Here is a 24,320-nt window from a genome sequence, read left to right as displayed (position 1 = left end):
CCCTGCTCTGTCGCCCAGGCTGGAGTGCAGTGGCGCGATCTCGGCTCACTGCAACCTCTGCCTTCAGAGTAGCTGGGATTACAGGCACACACCAACATGCCCGGCTACTTTCTTTGTATTTTTAGTTAGGGACGGGGTTTTGCCATGTTGGCCAGGCTAGTCTCGAACTCCTGACCTCAGGTGATCCGCCCGCCTCGGCCTCCCAAAGTGCTGGGATTACAGGCGTGAGCCACCGCGCCCGGTCTTCTGGCTCTTTCTAAAGATTGGGATTTCCTAAAGTCCTATTCTTTTCAACCTCCATTGAAAAGTGTTGGGGTGGAGTTTGGGAAGGAGGGGCTGAGGAGTGAGGCTGGGTTAGGTGGGGAATAAAGAGAGGGATATGAGAAGCCCCGAGGTCTGGGGTCAAGGAGACAGGCGTTGGGGAAGGATCTGAACCACTGTTACGTGTAGTGGGGTAGACAGCAAGGAGAGCGTGCCCGGGCACGACAGCCTGGTGCACAGCCGAGAAAACAACAGCGCGTGCGCGTAGCGACCTCTTTGCGCCTGCGCCCCCCTTGCCAGTCTTTCGCCGGCAAAAGGAGGACGTAGAAAAGGGGACACCGGAAGCTCACTCTTCACCCGGAAATGGTTATTGAGAAACATGGCGTTGCTGGTGCGAGTCCTTGTGAGTGAAGGAGTAATTTTCTACGGTAGCTCTCTGGGTCCCGGGTTGGAGTTCGACAAGGCAGGGCGGGAGGAATTGGAAGGAATCGCAGGAGGGAAGCCTGTGTTATAGCTAGGCTGAGTGGCCGCTTTTCCGTGGGGAAACTGAGGCAGCTTCCTACCTCTTCCTACCCCCGTTTTGACCTTAGCTCCCCCATCTTTCGAGAAGGGGAAGACTGACATCTGGCCTTTATTTGATGGGGTTTGCTTTTCCTTCCCTCCCCCATGTACCTGCTTCCCCTCAGGGAGAGGAGCATGTAGGACACTGATTGGAGTTTCAGGAGGCCGGGGTTCTAGTCCCTGACTGTCACTGATGCATAGTGACTTTAAGCAAGTCACTTTTGGGCCTCATTGACCCTATGTGAAAAACGAGGACATTTATCTCCTGCAGTCCCTTTAGATTCTGAGATTCTCAGGGTTTCTTTCATAGGTAATAAGTCAGTTCTTAACTGTACAGTTAAGTGGAATATAGATTATTAGATTGAAAGCTGCGTGAGAATTGGAGTCATGTCTGTCTCGGTCGTTTTCACTTTGCCTAGCATGGTGTCTGGCACATCATAGGTGTTAAATGATTACTTGTTGAATAAATGAATGAAGTAAGGAAAGACTACCAGACTCTTTAGCACCCGTGTGTGAAACTACTGCACCTCTTGAGATTTAGTCCTGACCCTTCTAGCATACTCTTTTCTCTAGGAATTAAAGGAGAAAAGAAAGTGGCAGCAGAAAAAACGTTAGGATACAGAGCTTAGTTTTTAATCATGGAGGGATGGGAGAGTGTATAGTTTTAGCGAGTCTTCAAAAACTGGGTCAAAGACACTGTTTTTCATAGTAGACATGGTCTATTCCTGCGTCTGGGTAACTTCTGAATTGTTATTTTACATTTGTGTTTTTAATCTTTTTATATATGTCTTACAAGGACGACAGTTTTACTTCTTGTATTCCTTGCCAGCCTAGCAGAGTGAGGTACCCTCGACTGCTGTTCAGTAAATATTTATTTGTAGAGTAGCCCCTCTACTGCCAGAAAGATTCACCTGGTGAAGTGATTGTTTGATTTCAGGCCAGAAATTGATTCAGAAATGAGGACTGCTGGGGAAATGGCAATTAGAATGTTCTGAATTTAGTGGTTTTTTGTTTTTTTTTTAATCCTTCCCCTGCCACCCTTTAGGGTTTTTTTTTTTTTTTTTTTTTTTGAGGCAGAGTCTTGCTCTGTCGCCGAAGCTGGAGTGCAGTGGTGCCATCTCGGGCTCACTGCAACTTCTGCTTCCGGGTTCAAGCAATTCTCCTGTGCCAGCCTCCCGAGTAGCTGGGATGACAGGCATGCACCACACCACACCTGACTAATTTTTGTATTTTTTTTTTTTTTTGAGATGGAGTCTCGCTCTGTCACCCAGGGTGGAGTTCAGCGGTGTGATCTCGGCTCACTGCAACCTCTGCCTCCTGGGTTCAAGCAGTTCTCCTGCTTCAGCCTCCCAAGTAGCTGGGATTACAGGCGCCTGCCACCACACCTGGCTAACTTTTGTATTTGTAGTAGAGATGGAGTTTCACCATGTTGGCCAGACTGATCTCGAACTCCTGACCTCATGATCCGCCTCCTGCGGCCTCCCAAAGTGCTGGGATAACAGGCATGAGCCACCGAGCCTGGCCCAATAACTATCATTTTATAGGGCACTTACTACGTGCTAAGCACTTTAAAATACTTACCTAATCCTTATAACATCCCTTTGGAAAGGAGGGCGTGTTATTTCCTCTATTTTACAGATAAGAAAACTGAACCACAGAGAGGTATTCCTGGCCAGGTGCCGTGGCTCACACCTGTAATCCCAGCACATTGGGAGGCTGAGGTAGGTGGATCACTTGAGGCCAGGAGTTCAAGACCAGCCTGGCCAACGTGGTGAAACCCTGTCTCTACTAAAAATACAAAAATTAGCCAGGCCTGGTGGTGGGTGCCTGTAATCCCAGCTACTCGTGAGGCTGAGACACGAGAATTGCTTCAACCCAGGAGGAGGAGGTTGCAGTGAGCTGAGATTGTGCCACTGCAGTCCAGCCTGGGTGAAAGAGTGAAACTCTGTCTGAAAAAAAAAAAAAAAGTATTCCTGAAACATTCTTGTTAGTCTCGCTTTATTTTTTCCTCTTTTTGTCTTGTCAGCCAATATTTTCCCTTCTCCAGTGATGGTTTTGGGAAGGAGGAGGAAACTAAAACACTGCTATTGTTGAATGACTACAGCAGAGAGCCTGGACATTTGATCAGTGGAACTGGACATGCTTATGGTTTTTATGAGTTGTCCTGGGCATTGCTGATCATTTCTGCTTTTCTTTGGAAATAGTAAAAATTGCAGAAAGCCACCCTGTACTTTAGAAAATTAAAAAAAAGTTGTGGTAAAATACATGTAACAAAATTTACCTTTTAAACTTTTTTTTTTTTTTTCTGAGACGGAGTTTTGCTCTTATTGCGCAAGCTGGAGTGCAATGGCCTGATCTTGGCTCACTGCAACCTCTGCCTCCCGGGTTCAAGCGATTCTCCTGCCTCAGCCTCCTGAGTAGCTGGGATTACAGGCACGTGCCACTACGTTCAGCTAATTTTTTGTATTTTTAGTAGAAATGGGGTTTCACCATTTTAGCCAGGCTGATCTTGAATTCCTGACCTCAGGTGATCTGCCCGCCTTGGCCTCCCAAAGTGCTGGGATTACAGGCGTGAGCCACTGTGCTTGGCCACCTTTGAAACTTTTTAAGTGTACAGTTCTGTGGTATTGAGTGCATTTACATTGTTGTGCAATCTTTACCACCCTTATCCACAGAATTATTTTCATTTTATAAAACTGAAACTCTGAACCTATTAATAACTCTCTATAGTCTTTTCTCCCCAGCCCCTGGCAGCCACCATTCTACTTTCTGTCTCCGTGAGTTTAACTACTTTGTGTACCTCATATAAGTGGAATCATACAGTATTTGACCTTTTGTGACTGGCTTATTTCATTTAGCGTAATGTCCTCAAGATTCATCCATGTTGTAGCATGTGTCAGAATTTTCTCTTTTTTTTTTTGGAGATAGGGTCTCGCTCTGTCATGCATGCTGAAGTGTAGTGGCTCAATCATAGCTCACTGCAGCCTTGACCTCCTGGGCTCAAGTGATCCTCCCACTTCAGCCTCCTGAGTAGCTGGGACCACAGGCATGTGCCACCACGCCTGGCTAATTTTTTTTTTTCTTTTTTGTAGAGATGGGGTCTCCTTATGTTGCCCAGGCTGACCTTGAACTCCTGGGCTCAAGCAATCCATTGTCTCGGTCTCCCAAAGTGCTGGGACTACAGGCGTGAGCCACTATGTCCAGCCTGTTTAGTTTGTTGAGGAATTGTCCTACTGTTTTCCACAGCAGATACACTGTTTTACATTCTCACTAGCAGTGCACAAGGGTTCCAGTTTCACCACATCCTTGCCAACACTTGTTATTTTCTGGTTTTTGTTTGTTTGTTTTTGAGACAAGGTCTTGCTGTGTCACGCAGGCTGGAGTGCAGTGGCCCAATGACAGCTTACTGCAGCCTCCACTTCTGGGCTCAAGTAATCCTCTCATCTTAGCCTCCCGAGTAGCTGGGACTACAGGTGTGTGCCAACACACCCAGCTAGTTTTAAAATTTTTAGTAGAGAGGAGTTCTTGCTATGTTGCCCAGGCTGGTCTCAAATTCCTGAGTTTAAGTGATGCTCCTGCCTCGGCCTCTCGAAGTGTTAGGATTACAGGTGTGAACCACCACACGTGGCCTTATTTTCTGTTTTTTGACAATTGCCATTCTAATGAGTATGAAATGGTGTCTCATTGTATTATTGATTTACATTTCTCTAGTGACTAGTGATATTGGGCACTTCTTCATGTCTTTTTTCTTTTTGAGACAGAGTTTCACGCGTGTTGCCCAGGCTGGAGTGCAATGGCACGATCTCGGCTCACCGCAACCTCTGCCTCCTGAGTTCAAGTGATTCTCCCGCCTCAGCCTCCCAACTAGCTGGGATTAGAGACCTGCACCACCACACCTGGCTAATTTTGTATTTTTAGTAGAGATGAGGTTTCCCCATGTTGGTCAGGATGGTCTCAAACTCCCGACCTCAGGTGATCCGCCTGCCTCGGCCTCCCAAAATCCTGGGATTACAGGCGTGAGCCACCACGCCCAGCCTTAAATTTTGTATTTTTAGTAGAGATGGGGTTTTGCTATGTTGGCCAGGCGGGTCTTGAACTCCTGACCTCAGGTGATCCACCAGCCTTGGCCTCCCGAAGTGCAAGGATTACAGGCATGAGCCACTGCATCTGGCAAGTTTTTCATATATTTTGAATATCAATCCCTCATCAGATATATGATTTGCATGTATTTTTCCTATCCTATGGGTTGCTGTTTCAGTCTGTTGATACTATTCTTTGATACACAAAAGTTTTAAATTTTCATGAAGTCCAACTTATTTTTTTTTTCTTTTATTGCCCACTCTTTTTTTTTTTTTGACAGGATCTTGCACTGTCACCCAGGCTAGAGTGCAGTGGCACAATCTAGACTCACTGCAGCCCCTGCCTCCCAGGTTCAAGCAATTCTCCTGCCTCACCCTCCCAAGTAGCTGGGATTACAGTCATGCACCAGCACACCTGGCTAATTTTTATGTTTTTAATAGAGAGGGAGTTTTCCCATGTTGGCCAGGCTGGTCTCAAACTCCTGGCCTCAAGTGATCTGCCCACCTCAGCCTCCCAGAGTGCTGGGGTTACAGGTGTGAGCCACCATGCCTGGCCTATTGCCTACTTTTTTGATATCATGTCCAAGAAATCATTGCAAAATCCAATGTCATGAAGCCATTCCCGTAAGTTTTCTTTTGAAAGTTGTATCATTTTAGGTCCTACATTTTGGTCTTTTATCCATTTTGAGCTAATTTGTGTACATGTTACAAGCTTTTACTATATTTTATGAGCTGTTTTCTTAGTGGCTGCCCTGGGATTACAATGAACATCTTAATTCATAACAGTCTTGTTTGGATTAATACGAACTTCATTTCAGTAATATGTAAAGACTTTCTTTCTATATAGCTCTGTTCCTTCCTGAACATTGTGTTATTGTCATCTAAATTACATCTTTATGCATTATATGTCTACCAATGTAGATTTATAATTATTTCTTCTTGTAGTTGTCTTTTAAATTAAAAAGAAAAAGAATTACAAACAAAAAATCCATTTGTACTGTATTTTTTATTTACCTAAACAGTTACCTTTACCAGTCTACTTTATTTCTTCATGTAGATTTGAGTTATTCTGTAGTTTCCTTTCATTTCAACCCGAAGGTCTGCCTTATTCTTGCAGGGCAAGTCTACTACTGACAAATTCTTTCCATTTTGTTTATCTGGGAAATCTTCATTTTTCCTTCACTTTCGAATAATAGTTTTGCTGGATATAGAATTCTTGTTTGAAAATCTTTGTCTTTCCTTGTTTTGACTATTTTATCCCACTGCCTTCTGGCTGCTACAGTTTCTGAGAAGAAATCAACTGTTAATGTTCTTGAGGATACTTTGTATATGATGAGTTTCTTCTCTTGCTCATTTAAAGAATCTTTGTCTCTTGGCAGCTTGCATATGATGTGTCTGTGGCTCTCTTTGTGTTTATCCTATTTGGAGTTAGTAGAGCTTCTTGGATTCCTAAATTACCATTTTCCATTATGTTTGGGATGTTTTCTGCCATTATTTCTTCAAATATTTTTCTGTCCTTTTCTTTCCTTCTGAGACTCTAATTATACATATATTGGTGTGTTTGATGGTGTCCCACAGTCTGAGGCTGTTAAATTTGTTCTTTTTTTTCTTTTTTTGTTTTTGCTTTTCATTTTGAGGCTACTAATTTGTCTTTATTGCTTTTTCTTTCTGTTCCTTGGACTGGATGATCTAAATTGACCTATCTTCAAGACCACTGATTATTTTCTTCTGCCTGTTCAAATCTGCTGTTCAGTCCCTCTGATGAGTTTTTCATTTTAGTTGTTGGACTTTTCAATTCTAGAATTTATTTTGTCTTTAAAAAAATAACTTCTCTTTCTGTTGATATTCTCTTTGGTGCCATCTTGGCTCACTGCAACCTCCACCTCCCGGGTTCAAGCGATTCTCCCGCCTCAGCCTTCTGAGTAGCTGGGATTACAGGTGCCTGCCACCATGCTCGGCTAATTTTTGTATTTTTAGTAGAGATGGGGTTTCACCATGTTGGCCAGGATGGTCTCAAACTCCTGACCTCAGGTGATCCCCCTGCCTTGGCCTCCCAAAGTGCTGGGATTACAGGTGTAAGCCACCGCACCCGGCCACTTTCTTATAGTTCTTTAGACATATTTTCATTTAGATCTTTGAACATATTTGAAATAGTTAAAAATCTCTTTGTCTGCTGCCTGGGTTTTCTTAGAGACAGTTTCTATTGATTGCATTTTTCCCCCCTGTGTATGGGCCATACTTTATTGTTTCTTTGCATGTTTTATAACTTTTTGTTGTTGAAAACTGGACATTTTAAATAATGTGGCCACTCCGGAAATCAGATTGTTTCCCTTCCCAAGGTTTGTTGTTGTATTTTTGTTTAGTGACTTTTCTGAATTGATTCTGTAGTCTGTATTCTTTGTTGTTTGTGGCCACTGAAGTCTCTGCTTAGATAGCTTAGTGGTCAGGTAATGATTAAACAAATTTCTTTAAATTTCTGTTAAATTTCTTAAAATTCTGTTCTCACTGCCTGGAAGCAGTGAGTATCCCAGTTTCTCCTTTGGGGCTCTGTGTGCACGTTGGGATGTACCTATAACACTCTGCCAGGCATTCGATAACTCTGCCTTAATTTTCACTTCCTGCTATGCAGAACCTCAAGGTCAACCACAAGTAAGAGACATTCTTAGGTCTTTCCTGAGCATGTGCACAGCTTTGGGTATATGCACAGACCTGGGTATGTTCATGGCTTCCTAGATGCCCAGGAATATGTTGGGGCTTTTCTAAGCCTCTGTGGACATCTTATTCCTCAGCTTTTCCTTTAAACCTTTTTGGTTAGCCTGTTGTTTTCTCCACCTGTTAATCACTGCCTCAGGAAGCCATGAAGTCAAACAGTTACCTCTATTTGTTTTCAACCGGTGCTCCTGGGGAAAAGGTTTTTTCACACTGGGTGAGTTCTAAGACAGCCTTGAAATAGGACCTTCTAAGGAACTGTCAGACAGGTTGAATAATGCCAGTTCTTTTTTTTTTTTTTCGGAGTCAAGCTTCTTTTTTTTTTTTATACTTTAAGTTTTAGGGTACATGTGCACAACATGCAGGTTTGTTACATATGTATACATGTGCCATGATGGTGTGCTGCACCCATTAACTCATCATTTACATTAGGTATATCTCTTTTTTTTTTGAGATGGAGTCTTGCTTTGTCGCCCAGGCTGGAGTGCAGTGGCGCAATCTCAGCTCACTGCAAGCTCCACCTCCCAGGTTCACGCCATTCTCCTGCCTCAGCCTCCCGAGTAGCTGGGACTACAGGCGCCTGCCACTATGCCCGGCTAATTTTGTTTTTTTTTTTTTTGAGACGGAGTCTCGCTCTGTCACCCAGGCTGGAGTGCAGTGGCGCGATCTCGGCTCACTGCAAACTCCGCCTCCTGGGTTCACGCCATTCTCCTGCCTCAGCCTCTCCGAGTAGCTGGGACTACAGGCGCCCGCCACCACGCCCGGCTAATTTTTTGTATTTTTAGTAGAGATGGCATTTCACCGTGGTCTCGATCTCCTGACCTCGTGATCCGCCCGCCTCGGCTTCCCAAAGTGCTGGGATTACAAGCGTGAGCCACTGCGCCCGGCCACGCCTGGCTAATTTTTTGTATTTTTAGTAGAGATGGGGTTTCACCATGTTAGCCAGGATGGTCTCGATCTCCTGACCTTGTGATCCGCCCACCTCGGCCTCCCAAAGTGTTTGGATTACAGGCATGAGCCACCACGCCCAGCCTAGGTATATCTCTTAATGCTATCCCTCCCCGCTCCCCCCACCCCACGACAGGCCCTAGTGTGTGATGTTCCCCTTCCTGTGTCCAAGTGTTCTCATTGTTCAATTCCCACCTCTGAGTGAGAACATGCGGTGTTTGGTTTTCTGTCCTTGTGATAGTTTGCTGAGAATGATGGTTTCCAGCTTCATCCATGTCCCTACAAAGGATATGAACTCATCCTTTTTTATGGCTGCATAGTATTCCATGGTGTATATGTGCCACATTTTCTTAATCCAGTCTGTCATTGTTGGGCATTTGGGTTGGTTCTAAGTCTTTGCTATTGTGAATAGTGCCTCAATAAACATACGTGTGTGTGTGTCTTTATAGCAGCATGATTTATAATCCTCTGGGTATATACCCAGTAATGGGATGTCTGGGAATAATGCCAGTTCTTTGTAAGGCTTTGATGAACATCATCCCCATTCTGGAGTCAACTTGTCTCCTGAGGAGACTAGTTCCTTTAGTGGTTGTTGCTATTTAGAAACCACATCTGGGTGCTACATGCGCTTATTGCTACTGGAGTGTCATTGTCTGCAGGCCCTACCAGGATGTGGGTAGGAAATATATATATGTCTATATATATGCATAAACATGCATATATCTTTTTCTTTATATATTAAAAGCCCACACCAGTTATTCTAATCTATTCTAATACCACAGGGTTTGTTCTACTCTTTTGCCTTGCCGTATTTGTTAACTCCTTTCTCTGATAGAAACCTGACCCCTCACCCTTAATGTATTTATTGATTTATTCAAATCTTTCCTGTATGTAATCAATCTTTTGAAAGCTCAGATTGAAAACTCCCAAAAAAGTGGGAGGAGGCAGTGTATAGGTAATTTTTTTTTTTTTTTTTTTGAGACGAAGTCTCGCTCTTGCCCCCTAGGCTGTAGTGCAATGGCGCAATCTCAGGTCACTGCAACCTCCGCCTCCCGGGTTCAAGCAATTCTCCTGCCTCAGCCTCCCAAGTAGCTGGGACTGCAGGTGCATGCCCTCATGCCCAGCTAATTTTTTTGTATTTTAGTAGAGACGGGGTTTCACTGTGTTGCCCAGGCTGGTTGCAAACTCCTGAGCTCAGGCAGTCCGCCTGCCTCGGCCTCCCAAAGTACTGGAGTAATTTTTTGTTATTGTTTGAGATGGGGTCTCACTCTGTCACCCAGGCTGGAGTACAGCAGCATGATCTCTGCCTACTGCAACCTCCGCCTCCCGGGTTCAAGCGATCCTTGTGCCTCAGCCTCCTGAGTAGCTGGGATTACCAGCATGCGCCACCATGCCCGGCTAATTTATATATATTATATATATTTTGTTTGTTTGTTTGTTTTTTGAGATGGAGTCTCGCTCTGTCGCCCAGGCTAGAGTGCAGTGGTGCGATCTCAGCTCACTGCAAGCTCCGCCTCCCAGGTTCACGCCATTCTCCTGCCTCAGCCTCCCAAGTAGCTGGGACTACAGGCGCCCACCACCACACCCAGCTAATTTTTTGTATTTTTAGTAGAGACGGGGTTTCACCATGTTAGCCAGGATGGTTTCAATCTCCTGACCTCGTGATCTGCCTGCCTCGGCCTCCCAAAGTGCTGGGATTACAGGCGTAAGCCACCACGCCCGGCCTATATTATGTATTTTTTAGTACAGACGGGTTTCACTATGTTAGCCAGGCTGGTCTCGAACTCCTGACCTCAAGTGATCCACCCACCTCAGCCTCACAAAGTGTTGGGATTACAGGCGTGAGCCACAAAGTGCCGGGATTACAGGCGTGAGCCACTATGCCCGGCCTGTATTCAGTAATTTTTGAAGGAATGGTTAAACATTCTCTTCTTCCCTCTGTGGAAATATCCTTTTGTATTATAGCATGCCACATTGTAACTGGAAGGAAAGTTTGTTACCGTAGTATCTGTTCTTTGGACTCCGGAATTGAGTTAGTATCCATGGCATTTGGAATATAGGCACCAGTGGTGACTTATAAAGTGGATTTCGGGTGGGCATGGTGGCTCATGCCTGTAATCCCAGCACTTTGGGAGGCTGAGGCTGAGGGATCACCTGAGGTTGGGAGTTCGAGACCAGCCTGACCAACATGGAGAAACCCCGTCTCTACTAAAAATACAAAATTAGCTGGGCATGGTGGCGCATACCTGTAATCCCAGCTGCTCGGGAGGCTGAGGCAGGAGAATCACTTGAACCCAGGAGGCAGAGGTTGCGGTGAGCTGAGATTGCGTCATTGCACTCCAGTCTGGGCAACAAGAGTGAAACTCTGTCTCAAAAAAAAAAAAAAAAAAAAAAAAAAAGTGGATTTCATGTTTATAATTGATTTTCATTATTCACAGATTCTATATTTGTGAACTCACCTAGTTGCTAAAATTTATTTGAAACCCCAAAATCAATACTTGCAGCACTTTTGTAGTCACTTGTGGACATTTGCAGAGGGGTAAGAAATTTGAGCTGCCAATGTGTGTGTTCCTGGCTGAGATGGGTCAACATTCCGCCTTCTTGTTTCAGTTTTCATACTGTAACAAGTATTCTTTTCATGGCCTGTTTAGTGCCATATTTTTCGTATTTTTGTGCTTTTGTTGGTGAATCCCATCTTTAAAATGTCACCCAAGTGTAGTATGGAAACGCTATCTAGCATTGCTGAGTGCGAGAAGGCCACAATGTGCCTTATGGGAAAATATGTTTGTTAGGTAAATTTTGCTAAGTGAGTTATAGTGCTGTTGGCTGTGAGTTCCGTGTTAATGAATCAACAATGTATATTAAATAGGGTGTCTTTCAACAGAAACCAATAAAACAAGGTTATATATTGATTGGTTGATGAATGTTGTGACCAGAGGCTTCCAGGAACCTAAGTCTGGCATTTCCTTTAGAAGCAATGGTTCAGTATTTGCTAACTCAGTGTTTGTGGTGATTTTATGGTGAATAACTAGAATCCGCTACACCTGTAAATTGTTTTCTAGCTCATGAATGAGCCAAGGAAAATACTATGTATCTTAAAAAACCACATGCAGAAACAGGCCTGTCAGTGGACTGATTAAAGGGTAGTCAGTACAAGAGGTGGTATGTCAGAATGTTTTGAAATACTGATGTAAAAATCACTGCAATTAACAATGTGCACGGGAAACGAAAACATGAAGCCTATCTTAAAAATTTTGGTTTTGGCCAGGCATGGTGGCTCACACCTGTAATCCCAGCACTTTGGGAGGCCGAGGCGGGCGGATCACAAGGTCAGGAGATCAAGACCATCCTGGCGAACATGGTGAAACCCCATCTCTACTAAAAATACAAAAAATTAGCTGGGCGTGGTGGCGGGCGCCTGTAGTCCCAGCTACTTGGGAGGCTGAGGCAGGAGAATGGCGTGAACCTGGGAGGTGGAGCTTGCAGTGAGCTGAGATTGCGCCACTGCACTCCAGCCTGGGCAACGGAGCCAGACTCCGTCTCAAAAAAAAAAAAGAAAAAAATTTTTTTTTTGGTTTTGAAGTGTTGGAAAGGCAAAATGGCAATAAAACTAGTTCCCACTTAGTAACAGTGCATTTATCTTAAGTTAAAGGAATAATTTTTGCCATTGGGAGTGGCTATGAATGTCTTTTGAACTTGGGAGAAGTTGAGATGTGCTAATTGTTATAGGCCTAATATATTAGTACCTTAAGAGAGAGATAAGTACTTCCACAGATTTATATTTATAGATGAAGTGGTGGAAGAGGTGGAAAGGAAAAAGGACGAGTAGAGGTCGACATGGTGGCTCATGCCTGTAATCCCAGCACTTTGGGAAGCCGAGGCCAGTGGATCACCTGAGATCAGGAGTTTGAGACCAGCCTGGCCAACATGGTGAAACCCCGCCTCTACTGAAAATACAAAAATTAGCTGGGCGTGGTAGCGCGCCGCTGTAGTCCCAGCTACTCGGCAGGCTGAGGCAGGAGAATTGCTTGAATCCAGGAGGTGAAGTTTGCGGTGAGCCGAGATTGCGCCACTGCACTCCAGCCTGAGTGACAGAGTAAGACTCCATCTCAAAAAAAAAAAAAAAAAAAAAAGGACTGAGTAGAGCCAGTAGAACCAGAAGCTGACATCTAGACAGATTTCTTTTCTTTTTTTTTTTTTTGAGTGGAGTCTTGCTCTGTCACGCAGGCTGGAGTGCAGTGGCCTGATTTTGGCTCACTGTAATCTCTGTCTCCCCAGTTCAAGCGATTCTCCCTGCCTCAGCCTCCCGAGTAGCTGGGATTACAGGCACCTGCCACCATGTCTGGCTAATTTTTGTATTTTTAGTAGAGATGGGGTTTTGCCATGTTGGCCAGGCTGGTCTCGAACTCCTGACCTCAGGTGATCTGCCCGCCTATGGTCTCCCAAAGTGCTGGGATTACAGATGTGAGCCACTGCGCCCGGCCTAAAGAGATTTCTTGAAGCAATTGAGCTTATAGTTTGGGTTGGAGTGAAGAGGAGAGTCCCAGAGGAAATTACTACAAGGGAATTAGCATGTGTGGAGTGAAGCAGTGATTCCCAAACCAGAGAATCTGAGTCAGGTGTTGAAACTGTTGAGTGGAAAACACAGTAAGTATTATGAGTTTAGAGGGGTCCAGTTGGTAAAGACCAGTAAGGACCAGGTGTTTAAGTTTCAATAAAGAGGTCCTTGGAAACCACTGCAAGCTTTTGAGAAAGGGAATAAATGCCAGATTCCAAACAATATTTTAAGAAAACAGTTTTTGCTTCTCTGGCAGTTTGCTGGGGAAAGCAGGGCTTGTATAATTCGGTAACAGTTGTTCATAACAGTGATGCCTTTAGTTGTGTTTTTCTGTTATCAAAGTGCTTTTAGGAATGTTCCTGGGAACACTCCTGTGAGATAGCTTTTATTATTCCCATTTTTCATAAGGGAAAATGGAGGCCCAGATTGTTGAGTAACCAGTTCACAGCTATTTGATGGCAGACTTGGGATTACCCTTTCTGTTACACTTCAGTGGTTTCAATTAAGGATTTGGACAAGAATTGTTGTAGGATTGGCGAAGGAAAGAACAGCTGATTGTTCCTTTCTTCTAATAAGAACTGATTTAAAAGTATTGGCCTAAGACCAACCGGAGCCAAAATTACAGAGAAAAGTTTTGTTGACATTGGAAATTACATGATGAAATTCTTCAGAAAATCTTCCAAAAGTTTGCATTGTTTCAACTTGTAATTTCCTCTTGCTCCCCCTGCACCCTCCCCCCGCCTTTGGCCCTGAATCTGAAGCAGTTTCCTCTTATCCCATAGTTAACATTTTTAGTACAGGAACATCTGACATTGAATGTTTCTGGTAAATCTGTCAGTGTTTGTAAAACAAAACACCAGTAACTGTCTCTCACTTGGAAAACCATTTCAACTGATCCAACCGCAGCTCAAATAAAATATTTTTAGCTCCACTTTTCATTTGAAATTTAAGGTGCTGTAAGTGGCAATTATACAATTTTAGAACTGTGAGACACTTTAGAAAGCATCTGTAGGTTTAAAAATTTAATGCCTTTCTCCACCCCACCTCAACCTGTTTCTACTCGAGGAAATGGAGATTCAGATTCAACTTAATATTGTGCTGAACATACTGCAAGGTACATTTGTTAATTTTAAAGAAAATCCTGAGAAGTGGGGATTTTGTCTTTATTTTTGATAAAAAGAGACAACCAAGGCTCACAGAGGTGATTATCTAATATGTAGCTTCTGAACAGTACTTCCTGCCTTTAGTTATGTGGCACTTTCCACAATATGCTGTTTTAATTGGTTCCAGACCAGGTCATATAGTGTTAGAGCTAGAAGGTACCTTGCAGATACTCTACCCTTTCATCCCATAAATGAGCAAGGATTCTAGAGTTGGGTTGTCTGGGTTCATATCTTAATCCTGCTGTTAGAACTATGTGACATTGGGAGGTTGCTTATCCTCTCCATGCCTCAGTTTCCTTTTTTGTATAAATGGGATAATGATATACCTACATGAGTGGTGATTGTGAAGTTTAAATGAGTTCATATATGTAAAGTACCAGAAAAGTGCCTGCCATCAAATGCTCATTAAGTGTTCCTCATAATTGCTATCAGGAAACTGAATGTCACAGAGGTTAAATTACTTGTAAAGATAATGTTAGAGTAGCTGAATTTAAACTAGAATCTTTGACTCCTAGTACAATTGTCCCCAAGTATCCCTGGTCCTTTGGTTCCAGGACCTCCCTTGGATAGCAAAATCCATGGATGCTCAAGTCCTTGATACGAAGTGGCATAGTATTTGCATATAACCTATGTATATTCCCCCATGTACTTTAAATAATCTCTAGATTACTTACATTTAATACAATATAGGTGCTATGTAAATAGTTGTTATACTGTATTATTTAGGGAGTAGTGATGAGAAAAAAAAGTCTACATGTTTAGTATGGCATGTTTTTTTCCTGATTTTTTTTTCTTTTTTCTTTTTTTTGAGACAGTCTCGCTCTGTCACCCAGGCTGGAGTGCAGTGGCGTGATCTTGGCTCACTGCAAGCTCCGCCTCCCGGGTTCATGCCATTCTCCTACCTCAGCCTCCTGAGTAGCTGGGATTACAGGCGCCCACCACCACGCCTGGCTAATTTTTTTGTATTTTTAGTAGAGAAGGGGTTTCACTGTGTTAGCCACGATGGTCTCGATCTCCTGACCTCGTGATCCGCCAGCCTCGGCCTCCCAAAGTGCTGGGATTACAGACGTGAGCTACCGCGCCCGGCCTGATTTTTCTTTTTTTTTCTTTTTTTTTTTTTTTTGAGACAGAGTCTCCCTCTCTATCGCCCAGGCTGGAGTGCAGTGGCACAATCTCTGCTCACTTGCAACCTTCGCCTCCTGGGTTCAGGTGATTCTCGTGCCTCAGCCTCCAGAGTAGCTGGGACTACAGGTGCACGCCACCATGCCCGGTATTTTTTTCCTGAATATTTTAATCTGTGGGTGGCTGAATCCATGGATGCAGAACCCATGGCTGTGGAGGGCTGACTGTGTTATACATTATGCTTGGCAAAGGATTTTCAAGCAATTTATGTATCTGGTCCTCATTATGGCCCTATAAGGTCTACAGGTCAAGTGAAGAAAACCCTCAGATCCCTAGAGTTGGTTCCTAAAATTAAGATTTCCAGTGCTGTGTACATGGCTATCATTTATACAGTGGAATGTATTTCAGGTTCATAAAATAAAGCAGACTTCTTATTTAGCAAGAGAGAGCTATCCCTTTCTCCAGCCTAGCCTCTCACTTTGGCCAAGAGACCTTTCTGAAGTGAGCTTCATGTTAGAGGGAAAACGTGAATCTCAGTTTTAGCTTGAACAGCCATTTAATCTCTCTTGTCTTGGAAATCAAGTTGCCCACGTGTGTTTTCCCACTGCAAAACTTCTACCCTAGTTTCCTCCTCCTTTTGGGGATGATGATGATCTCAGCATTGCTTACTATAAAGGGATTCTATGAAGATCAGGTAAGTAAGTCAGTGTTTATGAAAACACATTGTAAGCCAGGCACAGCTATGCAAGCCTTTAGTTCCAGCTACTTGGGAGGCTGAGGTGGGAGGATCACTTGAGCCCAGGCATCAGGCATTTGAGGCTGTAGTGTGCAATGTTAGCACCATGACTAGGCACTGGACTCCAGCCTGGGGAATGTAGTGAGACCCTGTCTCTTAAAAAAAAAAAAAAAAAAAAAAAAGGCCAGGCACAGTGGCTCACATCTGTAATCCCAGCATTTTGGGAGTCCGAGGTAGGTAGATCACTTAAGGTCAGCAGTTTAAGACCAGCCTGGTCAACATGGTGAAACCCTGTCTCTACTAAAAATACAGAAATTAGCCCTATGTGGTGGCTCATGCCTGTAGTCCCAGCCACTTGGGAGTCTGAGGCGTAAGAATCGCTTGAACCCAGGAGGTGGAAATTGCAATGAGCTGGGATCATGGCCCTGCATTCCAGCCTGGGTGACAGAGCGAGACTCAGCCTCAAAAAAAAAAAAAAAAAAAGACATTGCAAACTGTAATTTGAATTATAATCTAATCATAAAATGCCAGAAGTCTGCTTATTTTGTTTCTCTTCCCAGAGGGAGCCCGTGCCCACTGCTTGAGTCACCTATTACCAGAATTATTTTAGTCTGTGGAATCAGTAGTAGGCAGTGGTTTATCTTATCCTTGGAGAAATGAGCATGTGGAGGCTTGGTCTTGGTCCCATTTTGGAAGTTCTTCATTCATGTGATACCCCATTCTGGCAGGATTTCTAAACTTAGGTACTAAAGGCCAGATCTGGAATGGTCCTGAGTGTAGTCGCTTCTGTCCCTGTGGAATTAGAGTGTGCCACCCTCCTGGCCTGTGGCTGCAACCCAGATATGATATTGTGAGAGAAGAAATATATATTTGGTCTTTATCCCTGGTTCCTGGCACAGAGCTCTTGAAACCCTTGCAGAGTGATTGGGGTGAGAGGAATGGTTTTTTTTTTTATTTATTTATAATAAGCCCCTTTCAACCATACATGAGTTTATGGGTTTTTTTTTGTATAGCCGGGGGTCTCGCTTTGTTGCCCAGGCTGGTTTCGACCTCCTGGCTTCAAGTAATCCTGCTTCAGCCTCTCAAAAGTGCTGAGATAATAGGAGTGAAGGCATGAGCTGCTATGCCCGGCAGTGAGTTTATGTTAATAAGGTGACTCTTGGAGGCTAGAGGCTGGTTGCTAGAGGAACAAATATGTGTGTAGAAGGTTGGAACTTGTAGCTTCTCCCACTCCTCCCTGACTTTTGGAAGGGGAGAGGGGCTGGAGATTGAGCTGATCACCAGTGATCAGTGATAATCAATCATGTCTACGTAATGAAGCCTCCATAGAAATCCTTGGGTTTGGAGAGCTTCTAGGTTAGTAAACACATCAAAGTGTAGGGAGGGTGGCACACCCGGAGAGCAAGCTCCCACCCAGTACCTTGTCTTTTGCATCGCTTCCATTTGGCTGTTCCCGAGGTGTATCCCTTATAATAAACTGATAAAAGTAAGTGAAGTGCCTCCCCGAGTTGAGCCATGCTAGCAAATTATTGAATCTGAGGAGGCAGCTGTGGGAACCCCCAATGTATGGACAAGTTGGACAAAAGTGTGAGTAACCTGGGGACCCACTACTTGTGATGGGAGTCTGAAGTGGGGGACAGTCCTGTTGGATGGTGCTGTGAGGTCTCTGCTAACTCCAGGCAGTTAGTGTAAGAATTAAGTTAAATTGTAGGACACCCAGTTGGTGTCTGCAGAGAACTAGAGAATTGCTTGGTATGGAGACCCCTTGCCCCTGCACATTTGGTATCAGAAGTGGAGTGTTGAGTATAGAAAAAAGAGTTTTTCATCTTTACCGGAAGTTCTCTGAACTCTGTCATTTAGAATTTTTGTGGAGGCTTATTGTTGGCATGATTGATTAAATCACTGGGTACCAGTGATTGGCTCAGTCTCTAATCCCTCTCCTCTCCTGGAGGTGGGGATGCCTTGAGGAGTTGGGGCTGAGTTCCAACCCTCTACTCCTGTGGTAGGTTTCTCTGGCAACCAGCCTCCATCCTGCATGAATCACCTCATTAGCATAAACTCAGGTATGGTTGAAAGGGGCTTATTATGAGTTACAGACACCCCCCTCACTCAGAAATTCCAAGGGTTTTAGGAGCTCTGTGCCAGGAACTAGAGATGAAGGCCAAATATATATTTCTAATTATATTACAGTATCACAGGTACACTCTTTGCCTTCCATGTAGGGAGTATGATTTAGATTCCTGACAGATTATTATTTTCTTTCTTTAGAGGAACCAGACTAGCATTTCTCAGTGGGTTCCAGTATGCAGCCGATTGATACCTGTGTCTCCTACCCAAGGACAGGGGGACAGGGCTCTGTCTGGCACTTCCCAGGTAAGATTTGTTGTTCTTTTGCTTAGTATGAAAACCTTAGTGTTTATGTGCAAATGTCATGTATTTATAGATTAGCCAACCAAATTGTGTGATGGAAAAACCTCATGAGACCACTCTGGGTCTCTGTGGTGCCAACTTAGGACTGATTCCTAAAGTATGGTGTCTAGGGCGTTGCTTCTAAATACCCTAGCAGTGGAACTTAGCCTAGGATACCATGCTACAGTCTGATGATTTTTACTGTTAGGGAATTTTTCCAGATATTCATCTCCGAGTTAACCTTTTTCAATTTTCTTTTTGTGGCCATCTTGTGCTACTTTTATTTGGGCATGATAATTATTTCTTTTTCCTTTATATGAATATAAAATCCAAGAAACAATTATTTGAGGTATTCATTTACCATTGACCACCTAATCATTATAATGTAGTTTACCTTGGACCTTGTGTGAGGGGTTTTCTCCCTCCTGATTTTTGTTAATAATACAAATAATTTAGTAATAAGGGAAATAAATCATCTATGACTTCAAATCTGAAAACGTCAGTATTTTATCTCTGCTGGTTCTTTTTCAGCCTGTGTGTGTGTGTGTGTGTGTGTTTGTGTGTGTGTGTGTGTTTGTGTGTGTGTGTGTGTGTGTGTATGTGTGTATGTATATGTAATGTTATTCCTGAAGTACCCTAACAAATGTCCACAGAAGTTTATATTCTGGTACCTTTTCACTTATTAGAGTGGACATTATTCATATTGTTTTGATAGACTTTGTAATTAAAAATTTAATGACCATATAATATTTTATTTACTTAGCCTTTGATATGAAAATCATTTCCTTTTTTTTGCCATTATAAGCTTTAATTTTCTTACCATTGTCTTAGCACATATTTTTTTCTTACTTTTAATTACTTATTAATAATTCCTAGGAAGGCATACCTTGGGTCAGAGTATGAACAGTTTGCCTCTTCAAAAGGTTGTTTTAATTTATGCTGCCACCAGCAATGTATGTATAAGTAGTTTTTCATTATTACCTCTCTCAAGTTGAGTTTTTTTTAACTTAAATAAATTGGGTAGGAAATGTTACCTTGTTTTACCTTGTATTTCTTTGTTTAGCTCTCAGGGTTATGTATTTTTTCTGTATTGATCAGTTGTTTTTCAGTTTGTGAAAATTGTATGCTTATGGCATTTCTCCATTCGTCTATTGGGAACTCATTTTTCTTACCAATTTATGATTTTTATCTGTAGTCATTAACTTTCTTTTTCGTATTCAATGCAATTAAAAATATGTTTGCTATATGTAATTATATATATTATATAATTTATGTAGCATATATAATCTACTTAAAAATTCCCTCCAATTAATGTGTAAGCCCTGCCCTTCTGAGGACATCTTGCTTTTTTCTTGTATTTCCTGGTCTTTTCACTATGCCTGGCACAGAGTAGTCACTAAGTATATGTTGAATGAATGGAGAATATGCCTGTGCAGAAGAGGCATCTACTTTGGGTAGTTATGCAGGTATTTCTTTTCAGAGCTTGGGCTGTGTTCTGTTACTTTTTGTACAAATTTTTAATAGTATTTGTTATTTGTATGTGTGTAGATGGTAGGGGAAAATAACTCATTATATGAATCTCTGACTTGTGCCCTACTCTTTGGGTCAGTAAACGTTTCTTGAGCACCTAATAAGTACCGGGTACTGTATTAGGCTCTGGGACAACATTATAGCAAAGCATTTATGTAAATAACTGAGAGTGGTTTATCTCATGCTGACCAGATGTAATTTTAGTCATTGTAAATCAACTGGACCTTTTGTCGTATCGACTGTAACTTACTGGAGTATCTTCCTATCTTTGAGGTCCCCTGGTTGGAAACTTCTGCTTCAGAATGGCATCCTCAGGTACATGTCTCACAGGGAGGAAGATTTGGCTCAGAATGAGAAAGAGTTTTGTTAATTAGAATTGTGCATAATGGGATGTGTGAGCTGCGTTTTCACATAGTAAATTTACTCTTACTGGAAATATTCAGGCAGTGGTAGGATGAATGTATGTCAAGGGCCTGACATAAAGGAATCCTTCCTTCGATGAGTGGTAGTATCAGGTATCTGTAAGGTAATGTCCAGTGCTATAATCCTATTATTGTTTTCAAAGAGCTAGAGACATACTTTCAGCTTTGTCTTAATTAGCCTCTTGAAGTTCTGTCTACTTAAAAATATTTTTTAAATTTTGAAATAATTTTAGACTTATGTAAGAGTTGTAAAAGTAGTAGCATTCCCAAATAGCCTTCATCTGGCTTCCCCTAATGTTAACCTCTTACATAACCATGGTGCAATTACTGAAACCAGGAAATTAACATTGAAATAATACTATTAATTAGTCTATTTGTTCCAATTTTGTCAAGTTTTTTTTTTTTTTTTATGAATGTCCTTTTTTGGTCTGCGATAACAAATCCAGTTGTCATATATTCTTAGTCGTCTCCAATCTGTTAAATTTTCATTTTTTTTTTTTAAGACAGAGTCCCACTCTGTTGTCCAGGGTGGAAGACACTATCTTGGCAGTGGCACTATCTTGCTCACTGCAACCTCCACCTCCTGGGTTCAAGCGATCCTCCCACCTCAGCCTCCCAAGTAGCTGGGATTACAAGTATGTGCCATGACACCTGGCTGATTTTTGTATTTTTAGTAGAGATGGGGTTTCACCATTTGGTGAACAGGCTGGTCTCAAACTCCTGACCTCAAGTGATCCACCCCTGTGGGCCTCCCCAAGTGCTGGGAATATAGGTATGAGCCACTGTGTCTGGTCACATTTTCTTATTCTTTTTCTTCTCAAGATTTAGACACTTTTGAAGAGTACTAGTCAGTTATTTGTAGAATGTTTCTCAATTTGAGTTTGTGTAATATTTTCTTTTCTTTTTTCTTTATTTTCTTTTATTTTTTATTCATTTTTTTGAGACAGAGTCTTGCTCTGTCACCCATGCTAGAGTGCAGTGGTGCGATCTTGGCTCACTGCAACCTCTGCCTCCTGTTCAAGTGATTGTCTTGCCTCAGCCTCCCCAGTAACTGGGATTGCAGGTGCCCGCCACCACACCCAGCTACTTTTTGTATTTTTAGTAGAGAAGGGGTTTTGCCACGTTGGCCAGGCTGGTCTTGAACTCCTGATCCGAGGTGATCCGCCCACCTCGGCCTCTCAAAATGCTGGGATTATAGGTGTGAGCTACCACCTATAATATAGAAAGCCCGGCCTTTCTAATATTTTCTTATAATGAGATTGAGGTTATGCATTTTTGGCAAAAATGATGTTATTCCCTTCTCAGTGCATCATATCAGGGGATACATAATGCTAGTAGGTCTTATAACTTTGGCCACTTGGTTAAATTGGTGTTTGTCAGGTTCCTGAACTCTAAAGTTAGTATTTTCCCTTTGTAATTAGTATCTTGTCAGGAGATACTTGGAGACTGTGCAGATACCCATTTCACATTATACTTTTGCTTACTAATTTTAGCAGTCATTGGTAGTTTTTTTTAATGATATGTTAACATTAAATTTATTGTCATAACCATTATAAGTGTACAGTTCAGTAATGTTAATTTAAGCATATTCACATTGTTTTGCAACAGATCTCTATAAACTTTTTCATCTTGCAAAACTCTATGCTAAACACTAATTCTCTCCCCACCCTGCTTTTCTACTTTCTGTTTCTATGATTTTTTTTTTTTTTTTTTTTTTGAGACGGAGTTTCACTCTGTCGCCCAGGCTGGAATGCAGTGGTGCATTCTCAGCTCACTGCAACCTCCGCCTCCCAGGTTCAAGCATTTCTGCCTCAGCCTCCTGAGTAGCTGGGATTACAGGTGCTCACCACCACGCCTGGCTAATTTTTGTATTTTTAGTAGAGACGGGGTTTCACTGTGTTGGCCAGGCTGGTCTCAAACTCCTGACCTCGAGTGATCTGCCCGCCTCAGCCTCCCAAAGCACTGGGATTACAGGCATGAGCCATCACCCTGGCCTTGTTTCTGTGATTTTGACTACTTTAGGATACTTCATGTGAGTGGACTCATACAGTTTTTGTTCTTTTATAACTGGCATATGCTTATTTCACTTAGCATAATGTCCTCAAGGTTCATCTATGTTGTAGCACATGACAGGATTTCCTTCTTTTTTTAAGGCTGCGTACTCTTCATTGTATATTTTCTTTATCCATTTGGATCAATGGACATTTGGGTTCCTTCTGTCTCTTGCACACATTATTGTGAATAATGCTGCAGTGAATGTCAGTGTACAAATATCTTAGAGATCCTGCTTTGAATTCTTTTGGATATATACCCAGAATTAGGATTGATGGATTATATGATAATTGCATTGATGGTTCTTCACTGCAGTGATCATTATTGTGGTGTTTGTCTAATGATTTTTTATTTCCATCATTCCTACATTTATTAACTGGAACTCTGTTGTAAGAAAGAGCTGTCACTTCTTCCCCATTTATTTATTTATTCAATTATTTATTTATACCAGTATGAGCTCATGGATATTTATTTTCTTCTGAGTTATAATTCATTTTCTTTTCTTTTCTTTTCTTTTTTTTTTGAGACGGAGTCTCACTCTGTCACTCAGGCTGGAGTGCAGTGGCGAGATCTTGGCTCACTGCAACCTCCGCCTCCCGGGTTCAAGTGATTCTCCTGCCTCAGCCTCCTGAATAGCTTGATTACAGGTGCGAGCTCACCACGCCCAGCTAATTTTTGTATTTTTAGTAGAGATGGGGTTTCACCGTGTTGGCCAGGATGGCCTTCATCTCCTGACCTTGTGATCTATGCGCCTTGGTCTCCCAAAGAGAGGTGCAAATTATAAGCACCCGGCTTATAATTCATTTTCCAATTAGTTATTTTGTTGATTAGATTGTCCCAGCTTGGGCTATTGGGAACGCCTTTCTACATGCCCCCCATCATTTTTTGAATACTCTCTTAATTGCTGGCACCACAAGATGTTTCAGGTTCATGCTGTATTTTCTTTGCCCTGGCCCTAGATTCAAACATTACTCCAAGGAGTCCTGATTTTATTTTTTTATTTTTTTTTATTTTTTATTTTCAGATGGAGTCTCACTCTGTTGCCCAGGTGGGAGTGCAGTTGTGCGATCTTGGCTCACTGCAACCTCCACCTCCCAGGTTCAAGTGACTGTCCTGCCTCAGCCTCCCGAGTAGCTGGGGACTACAGGCGCACACACCACGCCCAGCTAATTTTTATATTTTTTAGTAGAGAAGGGGTTTCACCATGTTGGCCAGGTTAGCCTTGAACTCCTGACCTCAGGTGATCCTCCCGCCTCAGCCTCCCAAAGTATTGGGATTACAGGCATGAGCCACCGCACCCAGCCCCGATTCCTTCTATTGGAGAGCAGTATTTAGAAATCAAGATCTGGGTATTAAGTGTGCATGAGCCTGTGTTGTTGAACTCTACTCAGACTTTTGAAGGCAGCTTGATATAGGGGACAGAACATAGCTTTGAGTATATATCCTAGTCTTTAATGAACTTTACTTCTTTGAGCCTTTGTGTTCTAATTTCTAAAACAGGAAAAAATAGTCCGGGCACAATGGCTCATGCCTGTAATCTCAGCACTTCTGGAGGCCAAGGTGGGAGGATTGTTTGAGGCCAGGAATTTGAGACCAGCCTGAGTAACATAGCAAGACCCTATCTCTACAAAAAATCCGGAATAGCTGGATCTCTGTGTTCCCAGGTACTCAGGAGGCTGAGGCAGGAGGATCCCTTGAGTCTAGGGGGTCAAGGTTGCAATGACCCATGACCACACCACTGTACTCCAGCCTGGGTGACAGAGCAAGAGC

At 42.7% G+C, this 24,320-nt stretch overlaps 1 protein-coding gene across 3 annotated transcripts in view; it reads left to right on the top strand.

The window, feature by feature from the left end:
- Positions 1-499: 499 nt before the first annotated feature.
- Positions 500-24,320, top strand: part of UQCC1 (ubiquinol-cytochrome c reductase complex assembly factor 1) — a 108,012-nt gene continuing 84,191 nt past the window's right edge. The window contains exons 1-3 of one of the 3 annotated variants that reach the window (XM_009436999.4): positions 500-664; positions 18,406-18,510; positions 20,350-20,391. In XM_009436999.4, coding sequence (XP_009435274.1) covers positions 641-664; positions 18,406-18,510; positions 20,350-20,391 — 171 coding nt within the window. In that variant the 5' untranslated portion in view covers positions 500-640. 3 annotated transcript variants of the gene reach the window in all.

This window comes from Pan troglodytes, chromosome 21 (assembly GCF_028858775.2).
Source record: "Pan troglodytes isolate AG18354 chromosome 21, NHGRI_mPanTro3-v2.0_pri, whole genome shotgun sequence".
In the NCBI taxonomy this organism is placed as follows: domain Eukaryota; kingdom Metazoa; phylum Chordata; class Mammalia; order Primates; family Hominidae; genus Pan; species Pan troglodytes.
The sequence above is the reverse complement of the archived record's forward strand: the minus strand, read 5'-3'. Positions and strand labels throughout refer to the sequence as shown.